The sequence below is a fragment of the Sinohyriopsis cumingii genome, chromosome 4 (assembly GCF_028554795.1).
Source record: "Sinohyriopsis cumingii isolate HCF-2022 chromosome 4, ASM2855479v2, whole genome shotgun sequence".
Classification (NCBI taxonomy): domain Eukaryota; kingdom Metazoa; phylum Mollusca; class Bivalvia; order Unionida; family Unionidae; genus Sinohyriopsis; species Sinohyriopsis cumingii.
This window is the reverse complement of record NC_142964.1, coordinates 99,567,036-99,592,706: the sequence shown is the minus strand read 5'-3', so window position 1 is coordinate 99,592,706 and position 25,671 is coordinate 99,567,036. Positions and strand designations below refer to the sequence as shown.

The 25,671-nt window shown below is 39.0% G+C and overlaps 1 protein-coding gene across 9 annotated transcripts in view; it reads left to right on the top strand.

The window, feature by feature from the left end:
- LOC149801763 (focadhesin-like) overlaps positions 1 to 25,671 on the top strand; it is a 596,289-nt gene that overhangs the window by 507,800 nt on the left and 62,818 nt on the right. For all 9 annotated transcript variants that reach the window (XM_089956096.1, XM_089956095.1, XM_089956091.1 and 6 more), the window contains 3 exons: positions 434 to 578; positions 10,395 to 10,514; positions 16,132 to 16,254. In XM_089956096.1, coding sequence (XP_089812222.1) covers positions 434 to 578; positions 10,395 to 10,514; positions 16,132 to 16,254 — 388 coding nt within the window. The remainder of the gene's footprint in view (positions 1 to 433; positions 579 to 10,394; positions 10,515 to 16,131; positions 16,255 to 25,671) is intronic.

Sequence of the window (25,671 nt, the reverse complement as noted above, 5' to 3'; positions counted from 1 at the left end):
AATATTTATGGAAAACGAAACACATTACAAATAACATCGTTATTCACATTATTATTGACCTAGATAAAAGCATTGTATTTATACTTTTGTACTATGTAGAACAGGCCCATTGCTTTCTTATGCATGGCATTAGAGGCCGCTAACAGAGTTATTCATTTTTGCCCAGGAATACATCCCATATGACATTCCAGCTGATCAAGTCTTGGACTTTTTTTTAAAAGATTGTAGTTTATTTTTTATATCAAAACATTTATTATGTGTTTTAAGGTTTTTACCCCTTTTTGCTTTTATCTTTGTTTTTTTTTGTCTTTTTTCAGATTGCATAACACTATATAGCCTATACTGTACTGATGTGCCATGAAACCCTGTATATATGTTCAGTTCAGTCTTGCCTGTCACCCCTACATATGTACATCCCTTTTTTTTGTACTAGGTCTGGTGCTTTGCTGGGGCTGGGTTTGGCAATTACATCTCTGTGTGAGGAGGGGCTGACAGAATCCAGAGCACATGTTGCAGCAATCCAGGAAAAACTCCATGACAAATTCCAGAAAATGGAAGTTACTGACCAGGCATACCAGGTAGAGTGGCACATCTTGACAATGAATATAGAGGAGGTGGGAGTTTCAGTTTGATGAAAATTTTGACTTTATGTAATTCCAGCTGGATGATATTTTTGACAATTTTTAATTTATTTTGAGTGAAATACTTCACTTTTAGAAGTGTAGTTTTTCTTAATTAAATTGCTAAACTCAGAATATGGCATTTTCTTATCCAATGCTTTTGTACAACACAAGAATAAATATTAATCTGGAGATGTCCCTACTTCCGTCAATCCATTTGACTTACCTACATTTATTTCCACTCACTAATTCCCATAATGTTTCTTGTTTAATGGATTTCATTCGAATTTGGTCTGAATCTTAATACTGATATGATCTTGGTTGAGGTCAACTGTCAGTCTTCTGCTTCATTATCTAGCAGAGTTATGGCCCCTGAGTATCACACCCACCCACCTTCTTTTCTGCACAGTAAATTCCTTGATGACAATTAAACTTTGACCAGATTTGTTTTATGTTGTTTAATATTGATGAGACCTTGGCTATATTCCACTGTATTTCATTGTAATCATTCTGCTTCATTGTACATTGGACTTAAAGCCCTTGTTGGATCCAACCACTTTTTGTTTCCACTGTTGGAACTCCCCACAAAATAATTCCTTTAGTTATTGTGGGATTTCAAGAAATGTTATGTGCATTGCTGTATTGATATAACTTCAGCAGGCTTTATCTGCTTCCCACATTATCTTTTAGTGGAATTATGGCTGCTGAATGTTTGACCTTCATTTTTTTATTTATATTGATGAGACCTTGGTTCAATTGTAAGTGTTTCATGTCATTGGTATTGTATCCTTTATAAATGTACTTTTAGTATTTACATTGTCACCACTGTGATCAGAAAATATCATTAACATTAAATATCATTAAAATCAACAATGATTCAAATTAGAGAGGTTCATTTTTAATAGTAGATAGTTCATACAGACTTCTTCAATGTAAGGCCCTTCATACTCTTACTCCAGGGGTCCCATAGATGGAATCATGGGTCAGACTCAGACTCCAGGCATCCCATGGATTGAGTCATGGGTAAGAATCAGACTCCAGGGGTCCCTTGGATGGAATCATGGGTCAGATTCTCACTACACACTACAGGGGTCCTGTTAGATTGAGTCATGGGTCAGGTTCTCACTCTAGGTGATCCATGTATGGAGTCATTGGTCAGATGTACAAAACTGTTTACAATAGGTACAATGACATTTTCAAAATTTGTTCACCAAACTTTAGAAAGAAGACATATTCTACATAAGATAGATTTGGAATTATGATCACTGGGTCATTGTGTGAGTGTGGGGAAGGAGTAAGTGCAAGGTTAGAATATACAGAAAAATTCATGGGGATGTGTGATGGCAAATCAGTGCAGTTGCTTTACCTGTAGGGAATAATGTGTTATCTTTTCACCAGGGGCCTCTCCAAGTTTTACAGCTGTGTACTCTAAAACATCTAACTTGAATTATAACATTTTCTGATTGGTTAAATGCCCATAATTAAATATTCATTTAGACAACATTTGACCTTATGACTCACTCTATACCAGAGAAAATTACTTTTTCATCTGTTGTAAACAAAATTATCATTTCTAAATGTGTTAGAATGGGAATGACCTTACTATCTTCATATCATTCATACCAAACCTGATGCTATTGCCTAGCTGAAAATACCCCAACTATATAATTGAAATTCATATTCCTATTAGAGTGAATCAGAAGACTTCAGAACACTCAGTTGTCCGTGGGTCACCCCACACATCTTGTCCATGCATACTGCCACTTCATTCTTTTCTTGGTTGACATGTTGTAATGTCTACATTGTTTACACTGAAGAAGATTTACCATCATGTTTTGGGTCACCAAAGGAACTTATCATTTCTCTTATGTGCATATCCTTCTCTAACATAGGGATTATACCCCTAAAGAAGTTTTGTCTCTGTTAACGTAAGTTCTCTTGAGAGTTATTATCATTTGTACCTGTGCTATATGTCTTGGCATTTTGTTGTTATTTTCTTACCCCATGCAAAGGGCATTAGTGATTTAACTTTGGTTATACATTTTTCTAGCCAAGTTTTGGTATTTTGTTTAATTTTCCCTACCCTTTACATGCAATGTTGACTCGTCTTTATCCATTTTATTGTTCATTACTAATCATATAATTCACATTGTGCTACTTTTGTATGTAGTAAGCAGGTCATACACCACTTTTTAACCTCACATCACATGCTCAGTTATTTGAACACTGGTTCTTTTTAGCATTAGTTTCAGATAGCTTTCATTGATTTTTTACATTATTATAAGCAATTGTAACCTTCTGATTTTTTTGTTAGTTTAGTTGTCCCTAGCTCGACTTGATTATCTAGTATTTTTCTGTACTGAGTTTAGTATTGCTTTCCATTTTGGCACTTAAACTTCTGACAACACAAAAGTAGGGTACCTTCTCACAAAAATGATTATATTTGTTTAGACTTAGTCCTTGCATTGCATGGTGTATACTTTTAGTACATAGAAGTTTCTTCTGTATAAAAATGTTCTTGCCAACTTTCTTTTACAGGTACAATGTCTAAACAGTGTGTGAGTAGATGTGGTCACAGAAATTCCTCTCTGACACACACTCCACTTGCTTGCCTTGCACATGCTGTGAGAGGACACATGGTTGTCCCTTTCACAGCCTATGGTCTTCCTTGTCTTCTTCAGAATTTTTTTTGGTCTGAATCCCTTGGGTCTCAAAAGGATTACCCAAGTTTCTTCAGAGACCCTTAGGGTTAGTGGGCCTGCTACAAAGGGAGATTATAAACATTTGGAGAGTATGTCACACTCTCCCCTCATGGAGGAGCAACACAACACCCTCTCTCATCCAGAATTGCAGAGTGAGTCACACACTCCACCCATAGTCTTGCTCCCACACCCACTGTAAGGGGGGAGCAGCTTCCTTTCAGTCTCTGGGGCTCATAATTTGTGATAGGTCAAGCCCTCTAGGAAAAGGGTCTTAATACAGATCTTAGTCACTGACCAGGCACCAGTCATTGGAGCCCTTTGGTACAAGGATATGGAGAGTGGGCCAAGGCTCTCCCCTCTCTCCAGACTGCTGTTTCCTCTGTGGAGGACTGAGAATCTGCTTACAGATGTCAGATTAGAAAAGGGATCAGATCAGCATCCCCCCTTCCCTATTATCCCTCTAAACTCCATCCATCTCAGGGAAGTGATTCGCCCTTTTCCTACATGTAGCCATGGTTTTTTGGCCCTTTGGTGCATGGTAGTGAGGTCATTGCTGTGGCTATGGACCTATATCACCATTCTAAGTTAAATCAAAATAGGAGGAAGGAGATGGACCTTCATCCCCCAGATGCTCTAGTCAAGGTGAGAGTTACCTTCATCTGTCTGCTGAGTCCACTGCCAAGGTCAGTCTGTTTATTCTATGGGATGAGTCACTAGCTCAAGTTCCTATCCCCCCGCCCCCATCTCCCCTGCAACAGAGGGTCACATAGTCCTGCCTCCTAGGAGAGAGAGCAGGATGAAGACACACTTTCTGCCTATGTTGATGCACTCATTTGATTCAGAACAGGGCTGTGTGGTATTCCCTTCCCTCTGGTCCCCTGCTTCCTCTCACCCCTTGGGTAAGGCAGCGAAGGAGGATGAGAGATACTCTATCAGTAAAGCAGTAAATGAGGTCTGCCACCTCTTGCCCAGTGACCTGTGTCCCAAACATTCAGGTTCTGATGTCTATTATTCTTCCCAGTTTTGAAAAACTTTCTGGAGCAAACTGTCTATCAGATCTCTTTTTTTCTCCCTCATTCAGTTACATATAAGGAGCTTTCTTGGAGGTTTAGCATGGGCCAAGACTTTGCTCTACACTGTAGGGCTGTGATTCCCAAACCCCAGGTCATGACCCAAATTATGGTCATAAGAACATTCTGGAGAGTTGCAAAGAGTTGCCAGGATAGGTTTTTTTGGGTGGCAAACTTTATAAGTATGTGGAAATGGGGTTGAGGCTCAGAAAAACTAGCTTTTACTGTCACGGCCAAAAAGGTTAAGAACCACTGTTGTATAGGGTGGTCTGTACTCCCCCTTACATTGTGACCCTTGGTAGCTGCTTTGAGCTACAAGGTCCATATCCTGTCTTGGTCCACTTAACCATCCACCATGCTTGGCCTCAAGTGAAAACTCTGAAAGCAAAAGGCTGCATCATCAGTAACCATAACCTCACATGCTGACCTCTTTTCTGCAGCTTTATTCAGCCTGCTGAAGTAGGAATCTGTCACCAGTAGTTTTTCATCATTTGTTGGAAGCAAAAGCATTCATTGTCCTTGCCCATGATCTTGTCAGCAGAGCTTCTTTGCCTACACATGGATGTTTCTCAGGACATTTCCAGGATCTTACTAGAGCACAGTAAGAACTTTCTGAAGGCTGTCGTTATCAATGGCTACTCAGGATCTGAGACCAGCAACACTTGTCTCTAGCATTTGTTCCAGGCTCTTTGAAACTGGCAAAGAAGTAAATTTATCCTGACTGCTCTCAGAGTCCATTGGCTAAATTCTTTAAAGCTTCGCAGCCATAATCAAGTAACAACCCCTCAGCAGGTGGGCCCTAGAAGTCTGTGCTGGAAAGGCCCAGGGAGAAACTTCACAGGCTTCTCTCCTTTCCTGAGGACAAGGGTGTACCTCTTCCATTCGTTCCCATTGGTGTCAGACTGAATCTCTTTTCAGAGGCTTGGTCTGTTGTAATGATTGATGGCTGGGTTCTTTCTATCATAAAAAGTGGCTACAAGCTTCAGTGTTTGGATCTCCCTCCTCTAATCAGGTCCCCCATTTTCTTCCACCACTGGTGCACTTAATGGAAGATATTCACTCCCTTGTTCAAAGGGTTCAGTAGAGATTGTGTTTAGCAACCAATCTCCGGCCTTCTAGTACCAGATTTTCCTGGTTCCCAAGAAAGAGGGAAAGTCCCATCTAATTATTGACTTTTCCTCCCTAAACAGTATTTCTGCTGAGGAACCATTCAAGGTGAGACTGCAGCTTCAGTTAGGAATGCCATAAGACATGCTGATTGGGCGGCCATCATTGATCTTAAGAATGCATACATTCACATCCCTATCTTTCCTCCACAAAGGAAGTATCTCCTATTTTGTTTACATGAGGAACTGTTCCAGTTTTGAGCTCTGCTGTTCAGCCTAGCCTATGCACCCAGAGCTTTTACCAGCATCATGGGAGTAGTTGTGATCTATAAGGTCACTATTCTAGGGAGGATGCACTTGCATCCTCACCAGTTTCTCCTTTTGGCAGCATGGAAACTGCTCAGGAATGCTCTGATTTATCTAAATCATGATTTTCACCATTTGGTGGACAAATTGGGACCAGTTTTGGACTGAAGTCTCCATGCACACACAACCCACAACCACCACCACCATCATGAACCCTGCTCTTACCTGTTCACAGATGCATCACATTCAGGGTGGAGTAATCATCTACAAAGTTCAACAGCAAGCTCCCCTTTTATGTTTCCCCAGTACCTGACCAGATAGCCTGGGCAGTGGAGGCTTTCAACATGAAGTAAGATGCTCTGTTCATTTACACGTTCTCACCTTTCAGGATGATCCCACGGGTCAGGCACTCCACTGCTATGTTCATTTGGATCACACCTGTGTGGCCCCAGTGATTGTGGTTGAACTATCTTCTCAGCCTGCAGGTGGACCATCCAGGACCTTACTCAGAAGATGGACTTCTTGTTGCAGCACAGGGACTCTCTCTTTTAAAACAACAGTGCACAGATTCTCCTCAATTGCTCTTGGCTCATTCCAAACAATCTCTTCTTTGCAAATAATAATGATAATAATAATGAGGACTTTATATAGCACCTAATCTTTAAAAGCTCTAAGCGCTTTACAACATTAGACAACACCTATAACATAAAAACATATAATGATATGATTACAAAAACAAACACCATGAAATTAGAAAACATTAAAATACATGCTGAGAATATTTAAGGTAGGAAACATTATTAGGTCTTTAAGTTTGTTCTTGCAGTCGAAATAAGTGAGTTTTGAGAGCCCTCTTGAATGTGATCACTGTGTCTTTGTGTCTAAGTTCAGTGGGCAATTCATTCCACATTGCTGGGCCCTGGTATGCAAAAGAACGCTGTCCATATGACTTTGTTTTCATACTCGGAATAATGAGTATATGATTGTCAGAAGAGGAGCATAAGTATCTTGCTGGTGTGTACACATGGGTGAGGTCGGATAGGTATGTTGGACTAGAGTCTGACAGAGAAAGGTAGCGCCATGTAGGGTACAGAGCAGCAGGGAGGTGTGCTCTGATCGTGGTACTCTAAGTATGATCTGAGCAGCTGTGTTTTGAACTTTTTGAAGTTTCTGGAGCAGATATTGAGATGAACCAGACATAATTGAGTTACAATAGTCCAGTCTTGAAAGTACTAATGAACACACAAGTGTTTTAGTGGCATCAACTGAAAGATATTTGCAAATTGAGCTGATGCGTCTCAGCTCAAGATATGCAGCCTTGCATATGTTCATGACATGTTGGTGCAATGTGAGAGTACTGTCCAGAGTAACACCTAGGTTTCTTACTGATTGTGTGAATTTAATGTTGGTGTTGCTGATATTTATTGTTTGAAGTAAAGGATGTGAATGAGAAAGTCTTTGTGTTTTGATCAGAATGGCCTCAGTTTTATCATCATTCATCTGCAGCTCGTTACATGTCATCCATGATTTCACATCAGAAATGCACCTCTCTACACCTTGGATGGTAGCATCAAATTTGTGTGTCATCAGCGTACAATTGGTGAGACACTGGATGATGATCTATGACACTTGAGAGCGACTGAGTGTACAGAATGAAGAGAACAGGTCCAAAAACAGACCCGTGTGGAACACCACAACATAGATCAACTGGGCTGGAGTGTATTCCATTTGCAGATACAATTTGTGTCCTGTTGACCAAGTAGGACTTGAACCACAGTAAGGCTGTATCATGAACGCCAAATACATGCTGGAGATGGTGAAGTAATATATCATGGTCTATTGTGTTAAATGCTGCAGACAAATCAAGGAGGGTGAGGACTGTAATCTTTCCGCTATCCAATGCAGAGAGAATGTCATTAACTACTTTTAGAAGAGTAGTTTCAGTACTGTGGCAGATTGTACATTGCTGAAAAGACTGTTTGAATTTAGATGAGATACAAGCTGGGATAGAACAACCTTTTCTAAGATTTTTGATATGAATGGGAGATTAGAAACTGGGCAATAGTTCTTTAAATCATTATGGTCTAGTGTTGGTTTCTTCAGCAGAGGCTTTACAATGGCAGTTTTGAAAAATGATGGGAATTCCCCGGATGAGAGAGAGGTATTAATAACATCAGTTAGTGAAGGCAATACTGGATCTAAGCACTCAAGCAGCAGTGATGATGGAATTGGATCAATTTCACATGACTTTGGTGCACTCTTCATCAGGATTGTACGTACAAAATCCATAGAGACTGCTAATGGTTGCTGCTCAAATTCTGTGTCCCAACTGTATGGTGACGACGAGTCAATTGAAATTGTGGTGTCAAGCTTATCTCTAATGGTTTGTACTTTGTCACGGAAGAAATTTGCAAACATGTCCGGAAGGTCGACTGGAGAGAAGGTAGTTGGAAGTGGTATAGATTTGTTCCTTGACATTAGCTTGTTAGTAATCTCGAAGAGCTCTTTGCAAAGAAAAGTTTTCCATCAAAGCTGCCAGGTGCTTCATTCAGTCCAAGAGAAGATTAATTTCTAAGGTGTATGATGCCAAATTAAGAAACTTTTGTGATTGGTGTAGAAGCTAGCTGTTCCTCTATCAGCACAGGGGCTGCTTTTCTTATCTTCCTTTCCAAAGATAAACATTGTTCGTTGTCTGCTATTAAGGGCTATCAAGCAGCCCTTTCCAACACTAAAAGTTTCAAAAGGCATGACCATCAGGACAGATTTTCACTGATCAGGTATTTTGAGCTGTAAAGAATATTGTCTTGCTTTGTAATGCTTAAATGCAATCCTTCTTGTATCTTGTGGTCCCTTAAATGCAATCCTTCTTGTATCTTGTGGTCCCTTAAATGGAATCCTTCTTGTATCATGTGGTCCCTTAATAAACTACCCTATGAACCTTTGAGTGAAGCTTCCTTCAAGAACTTTACTCCAGACAGCTTTCTTGATTGCCTTAGCATCTTCATGCCATATCAATAGAGCAGGGTTGTGTCAAGTTCATTGGGAATTATGAATGCTTTCTCTCCTTTGCCAGATAGGTTTTTTTTAGTGACAAACTAGCTGCCATCACTTGCTCCACTCTTGAGTGAGATCACTAGACTCAGCCATACCTATTCTGAGGAAGGTCAAGGTAGAATTTTGTGTCAAGTTAGGGCTTTGCATTTTTATTTGGCAGCCTCTTTAGGATGAAGGAAGAGTACTAAGCATATTTTCCTCTACATTAGAGGTTTAACTAACATTTCAGATTTCACCATTCCTAGGTAGATTACATTAACTAATATTTCAGATTCCACCATTCCTAGGTAGATTACATTAACTAATATTTCAGATTCCACCATTCCTAGGTAGATTACATTAACTAATATTTCAGATTCCACCATTCCTAGGTAGATTACATTAACTAATATTTCAGATTCCACCATTCCTAGGTAGATTACATTAACTAATATTTCAGATTCCACCATTCCTAGGTAGATTACGTTAACTAATATTTCAGATTCCACCATTCCTAGGTAGATTACATTAACTAATATTTCAGATTTCACCATTCCTAGGTAGATTACATTAACTAATATTTCAGATTCCACCATTCCTAGGTAGATTACATTAACTAATATTTCAGATTTCACCATTCCTAGGTAGATTACGTTAACTAATATTTCAGATTCCACCATTCCTAGGTAGATTACAGTAACTAATATTTCAGATTCCACCATTCCTAGGTAGATTACGTTAACTAATATTTCAGATTTCACCATTCCTAGGTAGATTACGTTAACTAATATTTCAGATTTCACCATTCCTAGGTAGATTACAGTAACTAATATTTCAGATTCCACCATTCCTAGGTAGATTATGTTAACTAATATTTCAGATTTCACCATTCCTAGGTAGATTACAGTAACTAATAATTCAGATTTCACCATTCCTAGGTAGATTACGTTAACTAATATTTCAGATTCCACCATTCCTAGGTAGATTACAGTAACTAATATTTCAGATTCCACCATTCCTAGGTAGATTACGTTAACTAATATTTCAGATTCCAACATTCCTAGGTAGATTACAGTAACTAATAATTCAGATTCCACCATTCCTAGGTAGATTACATTAACTAAAAGGTGAGCTTACTGATAAGGACCTGATATATGGATTAAGGTCAAGGGCCATAACGAAGAATTTTGTTTTGTACTTGTAAACATGTCAATTCAGACATGTAAGAAAATATTTTAGTTACCAAATTTGGCATTGTTTACATTTCTCAAGACTATCAGAGATGGTTCTCATCCTCAGCAGTTAAAAAAATAAAGAAGCAGCAGATTTATCTTGGATTCCTGGAAATACTTTGTTGTAGATGAATAAACTTAACTTGCAAAACAATGAATTATAGATCATCACATTTGTAAAAATGTTTTCTTTTGTCTAAACAGATGTTTTCTTATTGAAGCAGTTGCAATAAATTTAGTGGCATCTGCTAAAATAACATTTCAGTATTATCATTTTTTAATAGCAAAATTGTATGTTACTGTTGGTTTTTGTTTCATTTGCTAGGCCCATTGTGTTTGTCTGGCCTGTGTGTCAGGTTCAGCCTTCACCTCCAACATCCTTCCCCTGGAGCAGGTCAACATAGTGGTGCAGACATTGCAACAGGCTCATCAGGACAACCCACAGGTATCTATTAAAATGTCTTTATATACTTTGTATATGCCTTTTTAAAATAATGAAGTTCATCTTTTCATCCATATATCTGTCACCTATTTCATTTCTGCAGGATAATATAAGTTTTTCACCATCCACCCTTGCCAGACTTCATGCATAGTTTGCTTTTGAGGTAAGAAAAAATATTTTTATATTGGATTCAGTAGGTCAAAGGTCAGATCACAGTGATCAATAATAAAAGTTGCTGCTGCACAGCAGCTTGATTTCTACACCACATTAATCAAACTTTATGAATTGCTTGCTTTTAAAGCATGAAAGACACATATAGATTTTGAGGTCAGTAGTTCAGAAGTCAAGGTCATTGTGACCAAAATAAAGGAAAACTACTCTGCATTATAGCTGCAGTTCTTCAGCACATACATGAGCAAACTCTGTATAATGCATGCACTTCAGGCATGAAAGACACCTTTTGGTTTTTGACCAACAAATCAAAGACCAATTGTCACTATGGTGAACAAAATATGGATTCGTCACAACAACTTAAGTACTGTGAGATCTTCTTGACCAAAACATGGTGAAAGGCTTGCTTTTTGGATTCAAAACGGAAGGTCACTATGACCTTTGTCAAAGCTAGATGGCTTCCGTACAAAGCAAATGAGATGTGCATTAGTTACCAAAAGTGTATTTTTGTGTTTGTATTCTTGGGATTTTTAACAGAGCTAAAACAACTTTAGTCATATTGCTATGATGTCAGCAGTGTTGCAGTTTATTGTAATGTCTAGCACTGTGGCATCATGCTGCAGACATATCATGTCCCCCCCACCCCCTGTGACATTATCCTGACACCAGTCTGACCAGTCCTAACACTAACCTCTTAATGCTGTGCACCAAGTCAGGCAGCTGCTAGTACCATTTTTATATGTCTTTGATATGACTCTACAGGGGTTCGAATCATTGACCTCCCACATCCAAGGCAGACACTCTAACCACTTAGGCCACTGGAGTGATGCAGTTACCTTAAGTAAAATTTTGTTGGTCGTTTTGCAGATAAGGTGGACAAATAAAATTTAGGATCAAAATGACCATCAGGTCAGGATCACAGTGACCTGAAAAATGGCTAAAGTCTCAAACAGGTCAGGGTTGCAGTGACCTGAAAAGTGTTTAAGGTCAAAGTGAGTCAAAGAGTAAAACCCACTGGTCAGGGTCACAGTTATTTGAAAAAAGGTAAGGTCCCATTGCATCAAAGAGTGCTTTATTCACATTAACTTTCAAGAGTTTTACAAACTTCATGGACTGCAAGAAAGGTAAAGCAGAGTCAACCTGTGTAAAACGACCACTCAGGACCATCTTCAACTTGTCTTTTTGAACAGGTGGTCTTTATATTTAGGTCATTTTATTGTCTTTTTCTATGGGAGGGTGATGGGTTAACAGCATTCTAAAACATTATTAGCTCTATCTTGCCAAGGAAACAGGTTGCTAAGGACACAAGAATGTAACTTATGGCCTGGACAGATATTAAACCCATTACCCTTGCATTAAAAGTCTGATGCTCTACCAACCCAGATATCTGTTGGTGTAAACTAAAATCCAATTACTCCATATAGTTATATAGCAGATAGAAAGCAGTTGTACAACTATCACAAAGTGCATCTAAGTAGCCACAAAGAAAGATGACTGAAAGAAATGTAACAATTCAGACATGCAATAAATGTCCTGTTATGCATAGAGTAAGTAGATTCATTGAACTATACGAGTCCAGTAGGAGTAATGATTGCCTAACATGAATAAAATATATGTAAAACATAGGTAGACACACCACCAGTGCATAATTTGCCACAAAGTTTAAATGTATCTGATGATTGCCATTCCATAGGAAGAACTTTACAGCCTCCAAGGAGACTGCTCTGTTGGCCGAGTGGTTACAGCATCTGCTTTGGATGCAGGATTTCACGGTCTTGAACCCCAGCCGAGTCATACCAAAGACTTATAAAAATGGTACTAGCAGCTGCCTCACTTGGTGCTCAGCATTAAGATATTAGTATTAGGACTGGTTGGCCTGGTGCCAGGATAATGTGACTGGGTGGGACATGATGCCCTAGTGCTAGACATCACTGTAAACTGTTACAGTGCAGACATCTTGGCGATGTGTCTGAAAAGTTGTTAAAGTTACATTAAAAATCCAAATCACACACATGCACAACCTCCAAGGAAACACAGAAACACTTTGTATTATACAGAATGGTATGAATCCTCCAAAGAAAGACACCTTAGAAGGAATTGGAGTGCTCAATCTGAGAGGAATACATCCGTTGATAGAATCTAAATGATCATTTCAATGAGGAAAACATTGACATGCACAAGACACTAGCATAATTTGAATGATCCTGGAGGAATGCACTGATATGCACTATACACTAATTAATCCACTAACACTTCCTCGTAATAAAAACTGCATGTGATGCGAGTAGATGAGGTTGCCCAAAACATGGTATGCATTGAGGAATGGGTGTATCTACACTTGGCCTGATGCATCTGTAGAATGGTTTTATTGGAGGTCCTGATAAAAAACATGAATTGAGGTCCAGAGTTTTACTTGAACCCTCCATAAGCTGCCACACTGGAATGAGTGGCCATTGAAATTGTGATCCAGATTGCCTTGTAGCTTAGGGGTAGATGTAACCACTGATCTAAAGAGTGGTTAAATACAATGTAACATAAAATAGTGGATCTGTTGGCTGAAAGCAGCCTACATTGTTGTGTATTGCTAGATAATTGTTTATAGTTCTCAAGAGGCAAGTGTCTGCCAGAAAGAGTTGAATCTGCACCCAGTATTGACATGGATCAGATGCCATCAGAAGTAAAGTCCCTCTAGAATGATCTCCTTCCACCTAAATTTTATATCCACTCTGAGCAAGAATACATTCTAGGGATCAGCAAAAGTGCAAGATTAATTATACCTGTCACATAAGCTAATATGTATAGTTAGCTAGGTAATGTATGTAGTAAAATGGGCAATGTGTATAGTTAACTAGGTAATGTATATAGTTAACAAGGTTGTTGTATAGTTAACTAGGTCATATGTATAGTGAACTGGGTCATGTGTATAGTCAACTAAGTCATGGATATAGTTAACTAGGTCAGGTATGTAGTTAACTAGGTAATGTATATAGTTAAGGTTGTTGTATAGTTAACTAGGTCATATGTATAGTGAACTGGGTCATGTGTATAGTCACCTAAGTCATGGATATAGTTAACTATGTCAGGTGTATAGTTAACTAGGTCAGGTATGTAGTTAACTATGTAATGTGTGGAAAATATTTCAGTATTTCCTTTAGAATATAGAATATCCTTGAAAACATATCAGTACATGTGTAGACTATTTGTAAAGATTATTTGTTTAACCCAAGTTGTGTACTTGATAAAAAAAAAAATATTCTTTACCCTGGCTGGTGTATGAATTGCAAATGTTACAGTGTGTCTCAATTCATTTCCACACAAATGTTTTAGTGTGTCTCAGTTCATTTCCGTGCACAATATACATTGTAAATAAATATATCATTTTCATAACTGGCCCTTGCTTCTTCAAGTTTCCAAAACTCACACAATTTTATCATTGTGACTGTCCCCATCCTTTGAGGATGCCCATTCAGCAGTAAGAACTTGGCATTTCATATCAATTGGCCTTTTATGAAAGGGACAAATGACAAAAGTATAATGCATAAATGGGCAGTTTGGAACTTTATATGGGGGAGGGAAGTATTTGTTGTTACTCTAAAAACTATTATACTATTTATCATTTTGATTGTTTGGCTGGGTTAAAGGAAGGTATGTTTGTTTATTTGTGAAACATATTCAGGCCAAAATATAATTGAAAATTTTTCAACTATTACAGAAAATTGCATTATATATTGTACACCTCTCCCTCGATAACTTGCACACAATGAGGTCTACAAAAATAGACCTCACTATAAGAGAGGCATGAGTTACTGAGGAACCTCCCAAAATTGCCAAAAATCGCTTTGACATCTTAAAAACCGGGGGGGGGGAAGCAACGTTAGGGAACTTGCCTGTTTATTGACTGAATCCTCATTTTAGAATCATGTCGATAATAATTTTTAATAATACGCTTTTTTAATGACGTTGTTCATTATTCTGTTTAAATAACATTTATTTTCAAAATATCCGATATATTATAGATCGTTCCAACTGATTTCAACAACCGTCGCGAGTATGCAAAAAAATCTGTATTACATCACTGCTTTTTGTTTTCTTGATGAGTCTGGTTCCCGTAGTGGTGTTTAATATTATCCTGCCAAATCGGAAGTCCTCAGAGCAGGGAACTAGACTAACTGTTGATAACACCACCAAACAAGATTCCTTTTTTTCAAAAACACGTGACATTTATTTCGTGAGACAATCGTCCACATCACAACTCAATTTTTGTATTGTTCAATTAGTACAATATTGATGTCATGATTAAATTGGAAGTAATAATGAAATGTCTTATCAGCCTTGAGGTTATCTCTAAGTGCCAGTTTAAGAATTCTCTGAAACTCGCTTGCCCACAATTGTCCGTATCTGTCAAACCATGTTCTTTATTTTACAAAGTATTCATTTCGTTTGGCTGCCTTGTTATCTTTGATCACAGTTATGAAAGAGTCAGTTAATTTAAGGTAGTTTATATTACATACACGATAACATTTATTAGTGTTCGATTGATCAAATGAAGTGAGTTCTTCCAACACACGACCGGGGCCTCTAGATTTTAAGTTTGTAGGATTTTTATGCCTTTTAACTTTTCTTTTATTCCACCTCCTTTATTTGATTCAAAAATGCATAATTAACGTGGTAATACAAAGGAGGCCAGCTTTTAATTCAGTGCAACAATACAACAAATACATCCAAAAGTCAGTTGCTCAAAACACGATGCTCTTAATTAGGTTCTCAGAGAAACGCTCACGGACATAGCTGTTACGGTAGATTGATGCATTTTACATTTAATTACAAGAGAACACATTGCATTTATGACTAATACAATTAAAGGAACTCAAAGATATAACTAGAACCCAAATTAAATTGATAAAAAATGTATTTAATTTGTATTCATTTATTAAAGTACTGCCTTCACTTGGCGTAAGTGACATTTTCATTGATCTAATTTTCCTTACGTATCATTAATTGCAGTGTACTAGGAATGTTGTTTGGAAAGAAAAGGTAACAAATTGTATGACCTATTTTTAAATTTGATATTTCAAAGTGTTGATTAAAATTTCCAGGTCCTATCTATTGTTTTTGACGATAAAACAAGCAATACATCAGAGTTTCCATTACCAATTTTGATCACGATTTTCTTCAAGTTCAACAAATAGGGATCAATTATTAGGTATTTTCTGGTTTAAAAAATGGGAGCCATGCCTGACCCCACGTTATAAGTGGGTTCACGAATTATCAGGGAGCGAGTTATCGAGGGAGTGGTGTACTATATTGGTGGTCAACAAAGTGGTCACTGATTGGGGGAAGGCCACTTTCAGGGGAGGGAGGGAACCCCTCAAAACATTGACTACTGTATTACAGCCACAATATGAGATTGAGATTGACCAAATACTGTGAGATTTTTATGTCTATTTAGAATACAGGTCTCTGTCTTTCCCTGGGAATGCTGTGTTACAGTCTCAGTAAAGCAGGACATCCAACCATTGGTAATCTGAGACAACAAGTGTTTGCTCAGTGGAGGAAAATAATACAGAGTCAGGTAACATCTAGTAACATGTCTGTTATCCCTTTACCTCATAGAGCATGGTAACAAAGTGCAGCGTGCTATAAATAGAACACCTGTTACCTATTCGACTCCATACGCATAGGCCTGCCTGTTAACTGTTAAGCAATGTAGTGTATGTTACTTTTAACAGCAATTTTAACCATTTTACATTTTTGGTATACATCTATTATGTGTGGAAAAATTTAATAGTAAAGTCCGATTGTTATAGTCGTGTAATTATTTTTCACAGAAGAATTTTTTATGTGCTAAAATCTTGAGAGAACTCGTTCACTGTCATGACCAACCGTAGCTGCCATTTCTCATACTCGAAATTCACAAGTTTTTTGTCTGCGTCTACATCACTAAGTCATCTGAATTTGATAATTTATAAAAACTAATTGCTGCCTACATCAATATCAGAGCCTTTACCTAAGTTATTGAATCTTTCGTAGTTGTGATTCTAATCATGTAAACTTTGTAAGTACTGAATGAAATCCGCGACCGCCATTTTGGAGAGTGGAGATTACGACCCAGTTACTTTAAATAGCAGATATCGACCATAGCATTTACAGTGACTATGTGATCTGACATAATTGTCATTCGCAGAAATGAATGTAGTATCTAATAGGGGGTTTTCCCCTGAAGGTGGTGCTACGAAAAACTGGCTTAAAATGGCTGATGTTTACAGCAGGCGTCAAAAGGCGTTTCCATGCGAATGGAGTAGAGGCATCCAAGGATGCTTGCATGAGGTAAAGGGTTAAACCAAGGTTTTGTTTGTTTTCTGAAATTCTGTCTGTCCAGCTGTTGTAGATGTGTTCATCCATCAGTACAATTCTATATCTCATAAATTACTGTATGGTTGCTTGTTATCTCAACCTTATCATAACCATCTGCAGGAGAGGGTAGTTTTCTTGGTTTTGTCTTTTGGGCACCTTGGGGGAAGGGGTCAAAAGTCAAAATTAAAAGATTTCAGTCACCAAACTGTATGTTGTTGAAAACATATGAATTATTCACCACAATACCTGCTCATGCCTTAATAAGCACGTGCAGCCTCATTTCATTCAAAATGTTCCAAAGCAAAATTGTCTAATGAACACCTGTTTCTGAATCCTGGCATGCTCAGTAGGAGAAAAATGGAGACCAATGCCCACCTAGAACAACATGATTTCCCCCAGTATGCATGTCTGATGTCTGGCTACCACTTATCATCAAGGTTAAATTACTGATAAGAAATTAATCAGACACTTGCTTTCTGCATCACAACAGTATTAAGAGAGCTTTTATCTCCAGAGTGGAGAGCATGCATTTAACCTCCAGAGTGGAGAGTTCACTGGATAGAGACAGTGTGGTAACTCTTCAGGGGGCACTCACCAGTTATTATGTACTTTTGAGAAAGTGACATATGTAAGGTGAAGTTGTTTGCATTTAAAACATGCACAATGGAGAGAATGTTGGCATACCTCTATGCTGCATTAATGTAATGTGGATGATTTCTTGGCATCCGTCCGTCTATGGGAGACGATGGCATAGCTCCAAAGTAAACTTTTGTTTATCCTTCTTTCTAGCTCTCTTTTCAGCTTGTTTTATTTTTCTCTCTTCCTCTGCGTTTTGATCTCCCTTCCTGACAGCTAGACGCCAACTGGAACGGTTGTTTGCACATCTCTCCCAGTCGTTAACATTGATGTTTGCCGTCTTCATATCCTTCTTGCAAACATCTTTTAGCGCAGATGTGGTCGTCCAGTTGGTTGTGCACCTTCTGCTAACTCTCCATATAACAGGTCCTTGGGAATGTGGCCTGGGTCCATTCTCATGACATGGCCAAGCCAGCGAAGGTGCCTCTCGCTGAGAATGGAGAACATGCTGTTCATGTTGGTGCGTTCTAGAACCTCTGTGTTGGGTACTTTGTCCTGCGACTGGATGTGCAGAATGCGCCGCAGATATCTCAGGTGGAAGCTGTTGAGTTTCCTCTCATGTCTTGCATAGGTGGTCCATGTTTCGCTGCTGTAGAGAAGTGAGCTGAGCCCGCAGGCTTGGTAGACACGCAGTTTGGTCTTCTCTGTGAGGTTAGGGTTGTTCCAGACTCTCTGGTTAAGTCTGGCCATCACTGCTGCTGCCTTGGCAATCCTGCCGTTCACCTCAGAATCAATGGAGAGTGAGCTGGAGATGTTAGACCCGAGGTATGTGAAGTTCTCAACAACTTCCAATTTGTACCCATCGATGGTGACAGGGGGAGGGGAGTCTGCGTCCTGCGCCATGACATTCGTTTTCTTCAAACTGATGGTCAGTCCAAATTCCTTACAAGCATGGGAGAGGCAGCATACCAGCTGCTGAAGTCCATCTTCCGTGTGTGATGTCAAGGCTGCATTGTCGGCGAAGAGTAATTCACGGATGAGTACCTCTGTGACTTTAGTCTTAGCACGGAGACGGGCGATGTTGAACAGCTTGCCGTCAGCCCTGGTATGGATGTACATTCCCTCGCTGCAATCCTTGAATGCGTACTGGAGAAGATGGCAAAGAGCGTCGGCACAAGGACACAGCCTTGTTTGACTCTGCTGATGACTGGGAATGCTTCATATGTTGCGCTATTGAAGCACACTGTGCTGTGCATGTTCTCGTGGAACAACATGATGACAGCAAGCAGACATGGGGGGCAACCGATCTTCTGCAGGAGTCTGAAGAGTCCACTCCTACTAACCAGGTCAAATGCCTTCATCAGGTCTATGAAGGCAATGTAGAGGGGCATCTGCTGCTCGCGACACTTCTCCTGCAGCTGACGTAGTGAGAAGATCATGTCTACAGTTGACCTGCCGGCTCGAAATCCACACTGGGACTCTGGGTAGATGCGGGAGGCTAGGATCCATAAGCGCGCCAAGGCAACACGGGCGAAAGCCTTTCCAACAATGTTGAGGAGAGAGATGCCCCGATAGTTGTTGCAGTCGCTACGGTCTCCTTTGTGTTTGTACAAAGTGACGATGTTGGCATCACGCATGTCCTGTGGGATGTATCCCTGTTCCCAGCAAAGGCAGAGGAGTATGTGTAGGGGCTGGAGCAGTGCTGGTTTTCCGCTCTTGAGGACTTCAGGCAGAATGCCGTTGCTTCCAGGAGCCTTCCCACAGGCAAGGCAGTCGATGGCTTTTCCAGGCTCTTCCAGGGTGGGCTGTGTCCAGCTCCTCCATGACAGACAGGTCTGGAATGACGTCCAGGACAGTTCCAGTGACATTGTTTTTGGTTGCATATAGCTCAAGATAGTGCTCAACCCATCGCTGCAGTTGTTTCCCCTGGTCTGTGATGACTTCGCCCATCTTGGACTTGAGGGGGGCGGTCTTGTAGCTGGGGGGGTCTGTCACCTTTTTGATACCCTTATACATTCCTCTTGTATCCCCGGTGTGGGCAGCTGTCTGTATACTGTTGCAAAGGTTCAGCCAGTGGGTGTTGGCACAGCGGCGGACGGTCTTCTGGGCGTTGTTCCTTGCAATCCTGAGGGCTTGTAGTGTTCTGGGGCTAGGTGCAGCCTTGTATGCCAGGAGGGCTTTCCTCTTTGCCTCAGTCACGGGCTCCATCTTCTCCCAGTTTGCCTCATACCAGTCAACATTCTTTCGCTCCCTCTTCCCATAAGCTGTGATAGCTGAATTGTACACAGAGTCACGGATATGGGACCACTTGGAGTCAATGGTGTCATCAGGTGTCACTTTGGTGAGGGCTTCCTTCAGTTTGCTGATGAACTGCTGTGTTTTCTCTGGGTTGCTTGCACAGCAGGTGTTGATTCGTGGGTGACCCTTCTTCTTGGTGTAGTGCAGCTTCTTGGGTAATATTTGCACCTTGCTGGCCACAAGGGAATGGTCCATGTCGCAATCGGCACTGTGGTAGCTGCAGGTGAGGAGGACACTGGCCAGTTCTGCACGCCTGGTGATGACGAGGTCTAGCTGGTGCCAGTGGCATGAACGTGAGTGTCTCCACGACACCTGGTGGATCTCCTTGCATTTGAAGAAAGTGTTGGTCACACATAGGCTGTGGGAGCAGCACATCTCCAGCAGTCGCTGACCATTCTCGTTCATCTTGCCCCTTCTGTAAAAGCCGAGACAGGTGGACCAGGCCTCATGGTCAGCTCCCACTCTAGCATTGAAGTCTCTTAGTAAGTAAAGGCTTTCATTGTTGGGGATAATGGATATTGCCTGATCCAGAGCCTCATAAAACTTGTCTTTCTCCTCGTGGGTGGAGCAGAGGGTTGGGGCGTACACGCTGAAGATGTTGACCGGGCCTAAGGATGTTGACAGCTGGAGGGCAAGGATTCTCTCAGTACCTGATGATGGAGGTTCAATGAAGGCGATTAGCATGTTCTTTATGGCAAAGCCTACACCATGCTGCCTAGGTTCATCCAAGGGCTTCCCCTGCCAAAAGAACGTGTAATTGGCTTCCCTGATGGTGCCGACGTCAGCCAGTCGGGTCTCCTGGTGGCAGGCAATGTCAGTGTTCAGTTGGGAGAGTTCTCTGTCAATGATGGCAGTCTTCCGTGCATCGTCAATCTGCTGTAGGCCAGCGGTCAATCCAGGACACATGGTCTTGATGTTCCAGGTTGCAAAACAAAGAGTTGGAGTCTTCTTATTTCTTCTTTTAGTCTTTCCTGGTGCGGAGTTTTGTGGCCCACTTGTCGAGATGGTTCTCTAAGCTCCACACACCCAGTGAAGCAGGCAGGCCAGGGTGGGCAGCACCTTACTGACTGGGGGCTGCCCAGCTTGAGGCGGGCGGTAGCTGTCCAGTGAGACCTGGTGATCTCTCCCACCGTCAGAAGTAACCCCTGGCACCAAGCTCTACACCAATCGAGCTTTGACTTAGAACCGGTAAACTGCTACTTCTCGTGTTGTGCCGACGCTGTATGACGATGCTGGAGTGTTGAAGCCTGGGCAGGGTGGTATGGAGAATCGGCTGTTGTCCATGCAGCAGATCCCCCCTCTCCACGCAGCTGGTGGGCCCAAGGGAACGACAAATGCCGATACAGCTTGGCACCAACGGCGTCGCAGGAGTTGCCAGAATGTTGTTGAAGTCAATGTCAGACCACCTTAGGGACTCCATCTCCGGATTTTCTGTTGGGGTTTACTCCCTTAGCCTTTCCCATGAGTGGGTATAGCCACAAGGCAGCAGAGGTTTGGAATCGGAGTTTTCCTTCTCCTAGATGAGCCACCATCCAAGGTTTACGAGTCCCATCTACCCAAAGCAACTGGTTTTAAGGCACCAATGGCCCGCCTTCACCCCTTCTCCTGTTAGTGGAAAACGTGGTCTGCCGGACCTCAAATCTCGCGAAGGCCAGGAGCTGGATTTTAGTTGACAGAGGCAATCAGAGACGCAAGCCATATGGGGCATTTTTGGAGGATTGGGGCGCTTGTCTGCCACTCCCACCCCGGGCAATGTCAACCTTAAGACCTTGGATGATATTTCTTTAGATATTGTACTTTTGGAAATTGTACATGATTTAAGTACACTTCTAACTAAAATGACTGCTCCCTTGCGCTACAAAGTCAGCCTGAATTAGTCTAAAGTACACTATCGATAGCAGCTATTAAAATAGGGAAAATGAATTTGGCAGACTAGACAATATCAGCTTCTGAAAGTGCAATGAATGAATTACCAAACATATTAAATGTTCAAATAAAAGTTATCAGCTATATTTTATACAATTTACCTCGGAAGTTCAGGAAGTGAAAATGACCAAGTGGAGCTAGCACCTTTTTGAAAGGTGCATATCTGGAGTAAGGCCAAGCTGTATACTCTATAACCCATATTACACTCATCAATCATACACCAAAATAAAGGGAATTAAAGGTTCTTTGAATTATACCTAAGATATACAAGGTCTTTTTTAAATGGCCAATATAACCAGTGAGGAAAGCCGGGGAAATTCTTTTTCTGTAAAATTCTATGCAAAATACGAAACTGTAGAGTGCCACCACAAGTGTGTATGTATGCCAAATTGGGGCATTGTTTCTAATATCATTGGTGAACTCTTATTATCATAAGTTAAAAATTGTATGCAGATAATAATTTCCTAACTTACAATGTAAGTTTTTTCAGCTATGATATGTAATAGATTTTATAGCTAATCTTTACAAAGTCAAGTACAGCAATTTTACTTGAAATACTCCTGACACCATTGTCCACATATACAAGCATGTCTATACATGCTTATCTCAACCATTGTCCACATATACAAGCATGTCTATACATGCTTATCTCAACCATTCCTTTTTCTTATGTCATAGGGAACAATTTAAAGTGCAAGAGATCCCTATGCCAGCCCTCCCAATTTTGGTATGACACTTGTGAATTTTAATGTACACTCCAACTTGAGCATAACTTCTCACAATTTTTCATTGTCACAGAAAAAAATAATGCAATAGTAAATTTGCATTCAACTTCCATGTCTCAGCATCATAAAGTGTCTGCATCCATTCATAAACCGTTACAGAAGCAGATACTTGGTTGCATTAAGCATATTAATACAGTGTTCTTTGTTCAACATCAATTATATTGTTAAACTTTATAAAAGTAACATCCAGCAAAATGGCAAAAAGATACAAGGCAGTTTTCAAAAAGGGGTATAAACAAGAGTTCCCGTTTTTAATGAAATTGAGGAAAGGTATTTCTTATGCATTTTGTGGTATATACTGGCATGATTTCTCGAACTCTCTTGGCTGGAAGGGTGACATAGTGAAACACATGGATACAAAGATAAATAAGGATACTTTGCAAAGAAAGAAATGAAAAACTTGATTTCAGTTTTAGAGCACATGATGACCGCATTATTAATACAGAATGCGTGTTCATGTCACTCCTTACAGAACACAATTTGCCTTTGAGCTCTTTCAAGCTTTCTGGTTTATTATTTCGAAAAATGTTTCCTGATAGTGAAATAGCAAAAATATATGGCTGTGCTAGAACAAAAATACTGCAGTTGTTTTTATAAAGATGTATTTAAAATCTAAGTTTGTTAGAGAAAAAAAATCTCCTGATTTTTTGTTTGTCAGTGGGAGATTTCCAGATTTCTCATTTGGAAAGTTGACAGCTCTGTCCCAATATTTCTTGATGATGTTGTCTGTAAAAGGTAAATTTGGATTATACTCAACTATGATTGGAATGATAATGTCATCTTTGCCCTGATTTTACATTTTTAAATTTACACAACTTAATTAACAGAAATTTAAATTCAGGGATAAAGATAGCAGCATCATTCCATTGTGGTTAAGTGTTAAATCACTTAACAAAAAACAGTTCTACACTTTGATTTATACAAGATTTCCATGTTTGCTCCAAGTTCATAAAGAAACCAGTTATGAATCATTTATCATCAAAATTTAGTTGACACAGATGTTTGCACTGTTCTTTTCTTAATGAAAATGCTTATTTATGTGGCAGTAATGCCAAATAAACAATTAAGATGTGTTTTGATATGAATTGTGTACCTTCAAATGTTGTTTATTTGATTTCTTGTACAAAGTGTGACATACAGTATGTTAGACACAAAACTTGTTTGCTATGATTTATCAAAGCTAAATGAGAAAGAGGCAAATGAAATATTTTAGGTTATTTGTATTCATATGTAAGTGATTATATTAGATTTCAGGCCTTGTGTCTTTTCCAAGTTTAGTTGTTTAGAAATAATTAGATCATGAGTCTTTTGCAAAATGATTTGTATCAAAGGAGCTACATCATGTATCTTTAGTAAGTTTAATTGTATGAAAGTTGTTTAGATCATGCATCTTTTGCAAGTTTAATTGTGTAGAAGTAGCTAGATCATGTGTCTTTAGTAAGTTTAATTGTATAGAAGTAGCTAGATCATTGTGTCTTTAGTAAGTTTAATTGTATAGAAGTAGCTAGATCATGTGTCTTTAGTAAGTTTAATTGTATAGAAGTAACTAGATCACGTGTCTTTAGTAAGTTTAATTGTATAGAAGTAGCTAGATCATGTGTCTTTAGTAAGTTTAATTGTATAGAAGTAACTAGATCACGTGTCTTTAGTAAGTTTAATTGTATAGAAGTAGCTAGATCATGTGTCTTTAGTAAGTTTAATTGTATAGAAGTAGCTAGATCATGTGTCTTTAGTAAGTTTAATTGTATAGAAGTAACTAGATCACGTGTCTTTAGTAAGTTTAATTGTATAGAAGTAACTAGATCACGTGTCTTTAGTAAGTTTAATTGTATAGAAGTAGCTAGATCATGTGTCTTTAGTAAGTTTAATTGTGTAGAAGTAGCTAGATCATTGTGTCTTTAGTAAGTTTAATTGTATAGAAGTAGCTAGATCATTGTGTCTTTAGTAAGTTTAATTGTATGAAAGTTGTTTAGATCATGCATCTTTTGCAAGTTTAATTGTGTAGAAGTAGCTAGATCATGTGTCTTTAGTAAGTTTAATTGTATAGAAGTAGCTAGATCATTGTGTCTTTAGTAAGTTTAATTGTATAGAAGTAGCTAGATCATGTGTCTTTAGTAAGTTTAATTGTATAGAAGTAACTAGATCACATGTCTTTAGTAAGTTTAATTGTATAGAAGTAGCTAGATCATGTGTCTTTAGTAAGTTTAATTGTATAGAAGTAACTAGATCACGTGTCTTTAGTAAGTTTAATTGTATAGAAGTAGCTAGATCATGTGTCTTTAGTAAGTTTAATTGTATAGAAGTAGCTAGATCATGTGTCTTTAGTAAGTTTAATTGTATAGAATTAGCTAGATCATGTGTCTTTAGTAAGTTTAATTGTATAGAAGTAACTAGATCACGTGTCTTTAGTAAGTTTAATTGTATAGAAGTAGCTAGATCATGTGTCTTTAGTAAGTTTAATTGTATAGAAGTAGCTAGATCGTGTGTCTTTAGTAAGTTTAATTGTGTAGAAGTAGCTAGATCATTGTGTCTTTAGTAAGTTTAATTGTATAGAAGTAGGTAGATCATTGTGTCTTTAGTAAGTTTAAATGTATAGAAGTAGCTACATCATGCATCTTTTGCAAGTTTAATTGTATAGAAGTAGCTAGATCATGTGTCTTTTGTAAGTTTAATTGTATAGAAGTAGCTAGGTCATGTGTCTTTAGTAAGTTTAATTGTATAGAAGTAGCTAGGTCATGTGTCTTTAGTAAGTTGAATTGTATAGAAGTAGCTAGATTATGTGTCTTTATTAAGTTTAATTGTATAGAAGTAGCTAGATCATTGTGTCTTTAGTAAGTTTAATTGTATAGAAGTAGCTAGATCATGTGTCTTTAGTAAGTTTAATTGTATAGAAGTAACTAGATCATTGTGTCTTTAGTAAGTTTAATTGTATAGAAGTAGCTAGATCATGTGTCTTTAGTAAGTTTAATTGTGTAGAAGTAGCTAGATCATTGTGTCTTTAGTAAGTTTAATTGTATAGAAGTAGCTAGATCATGTGTCTTTAGTAAGTT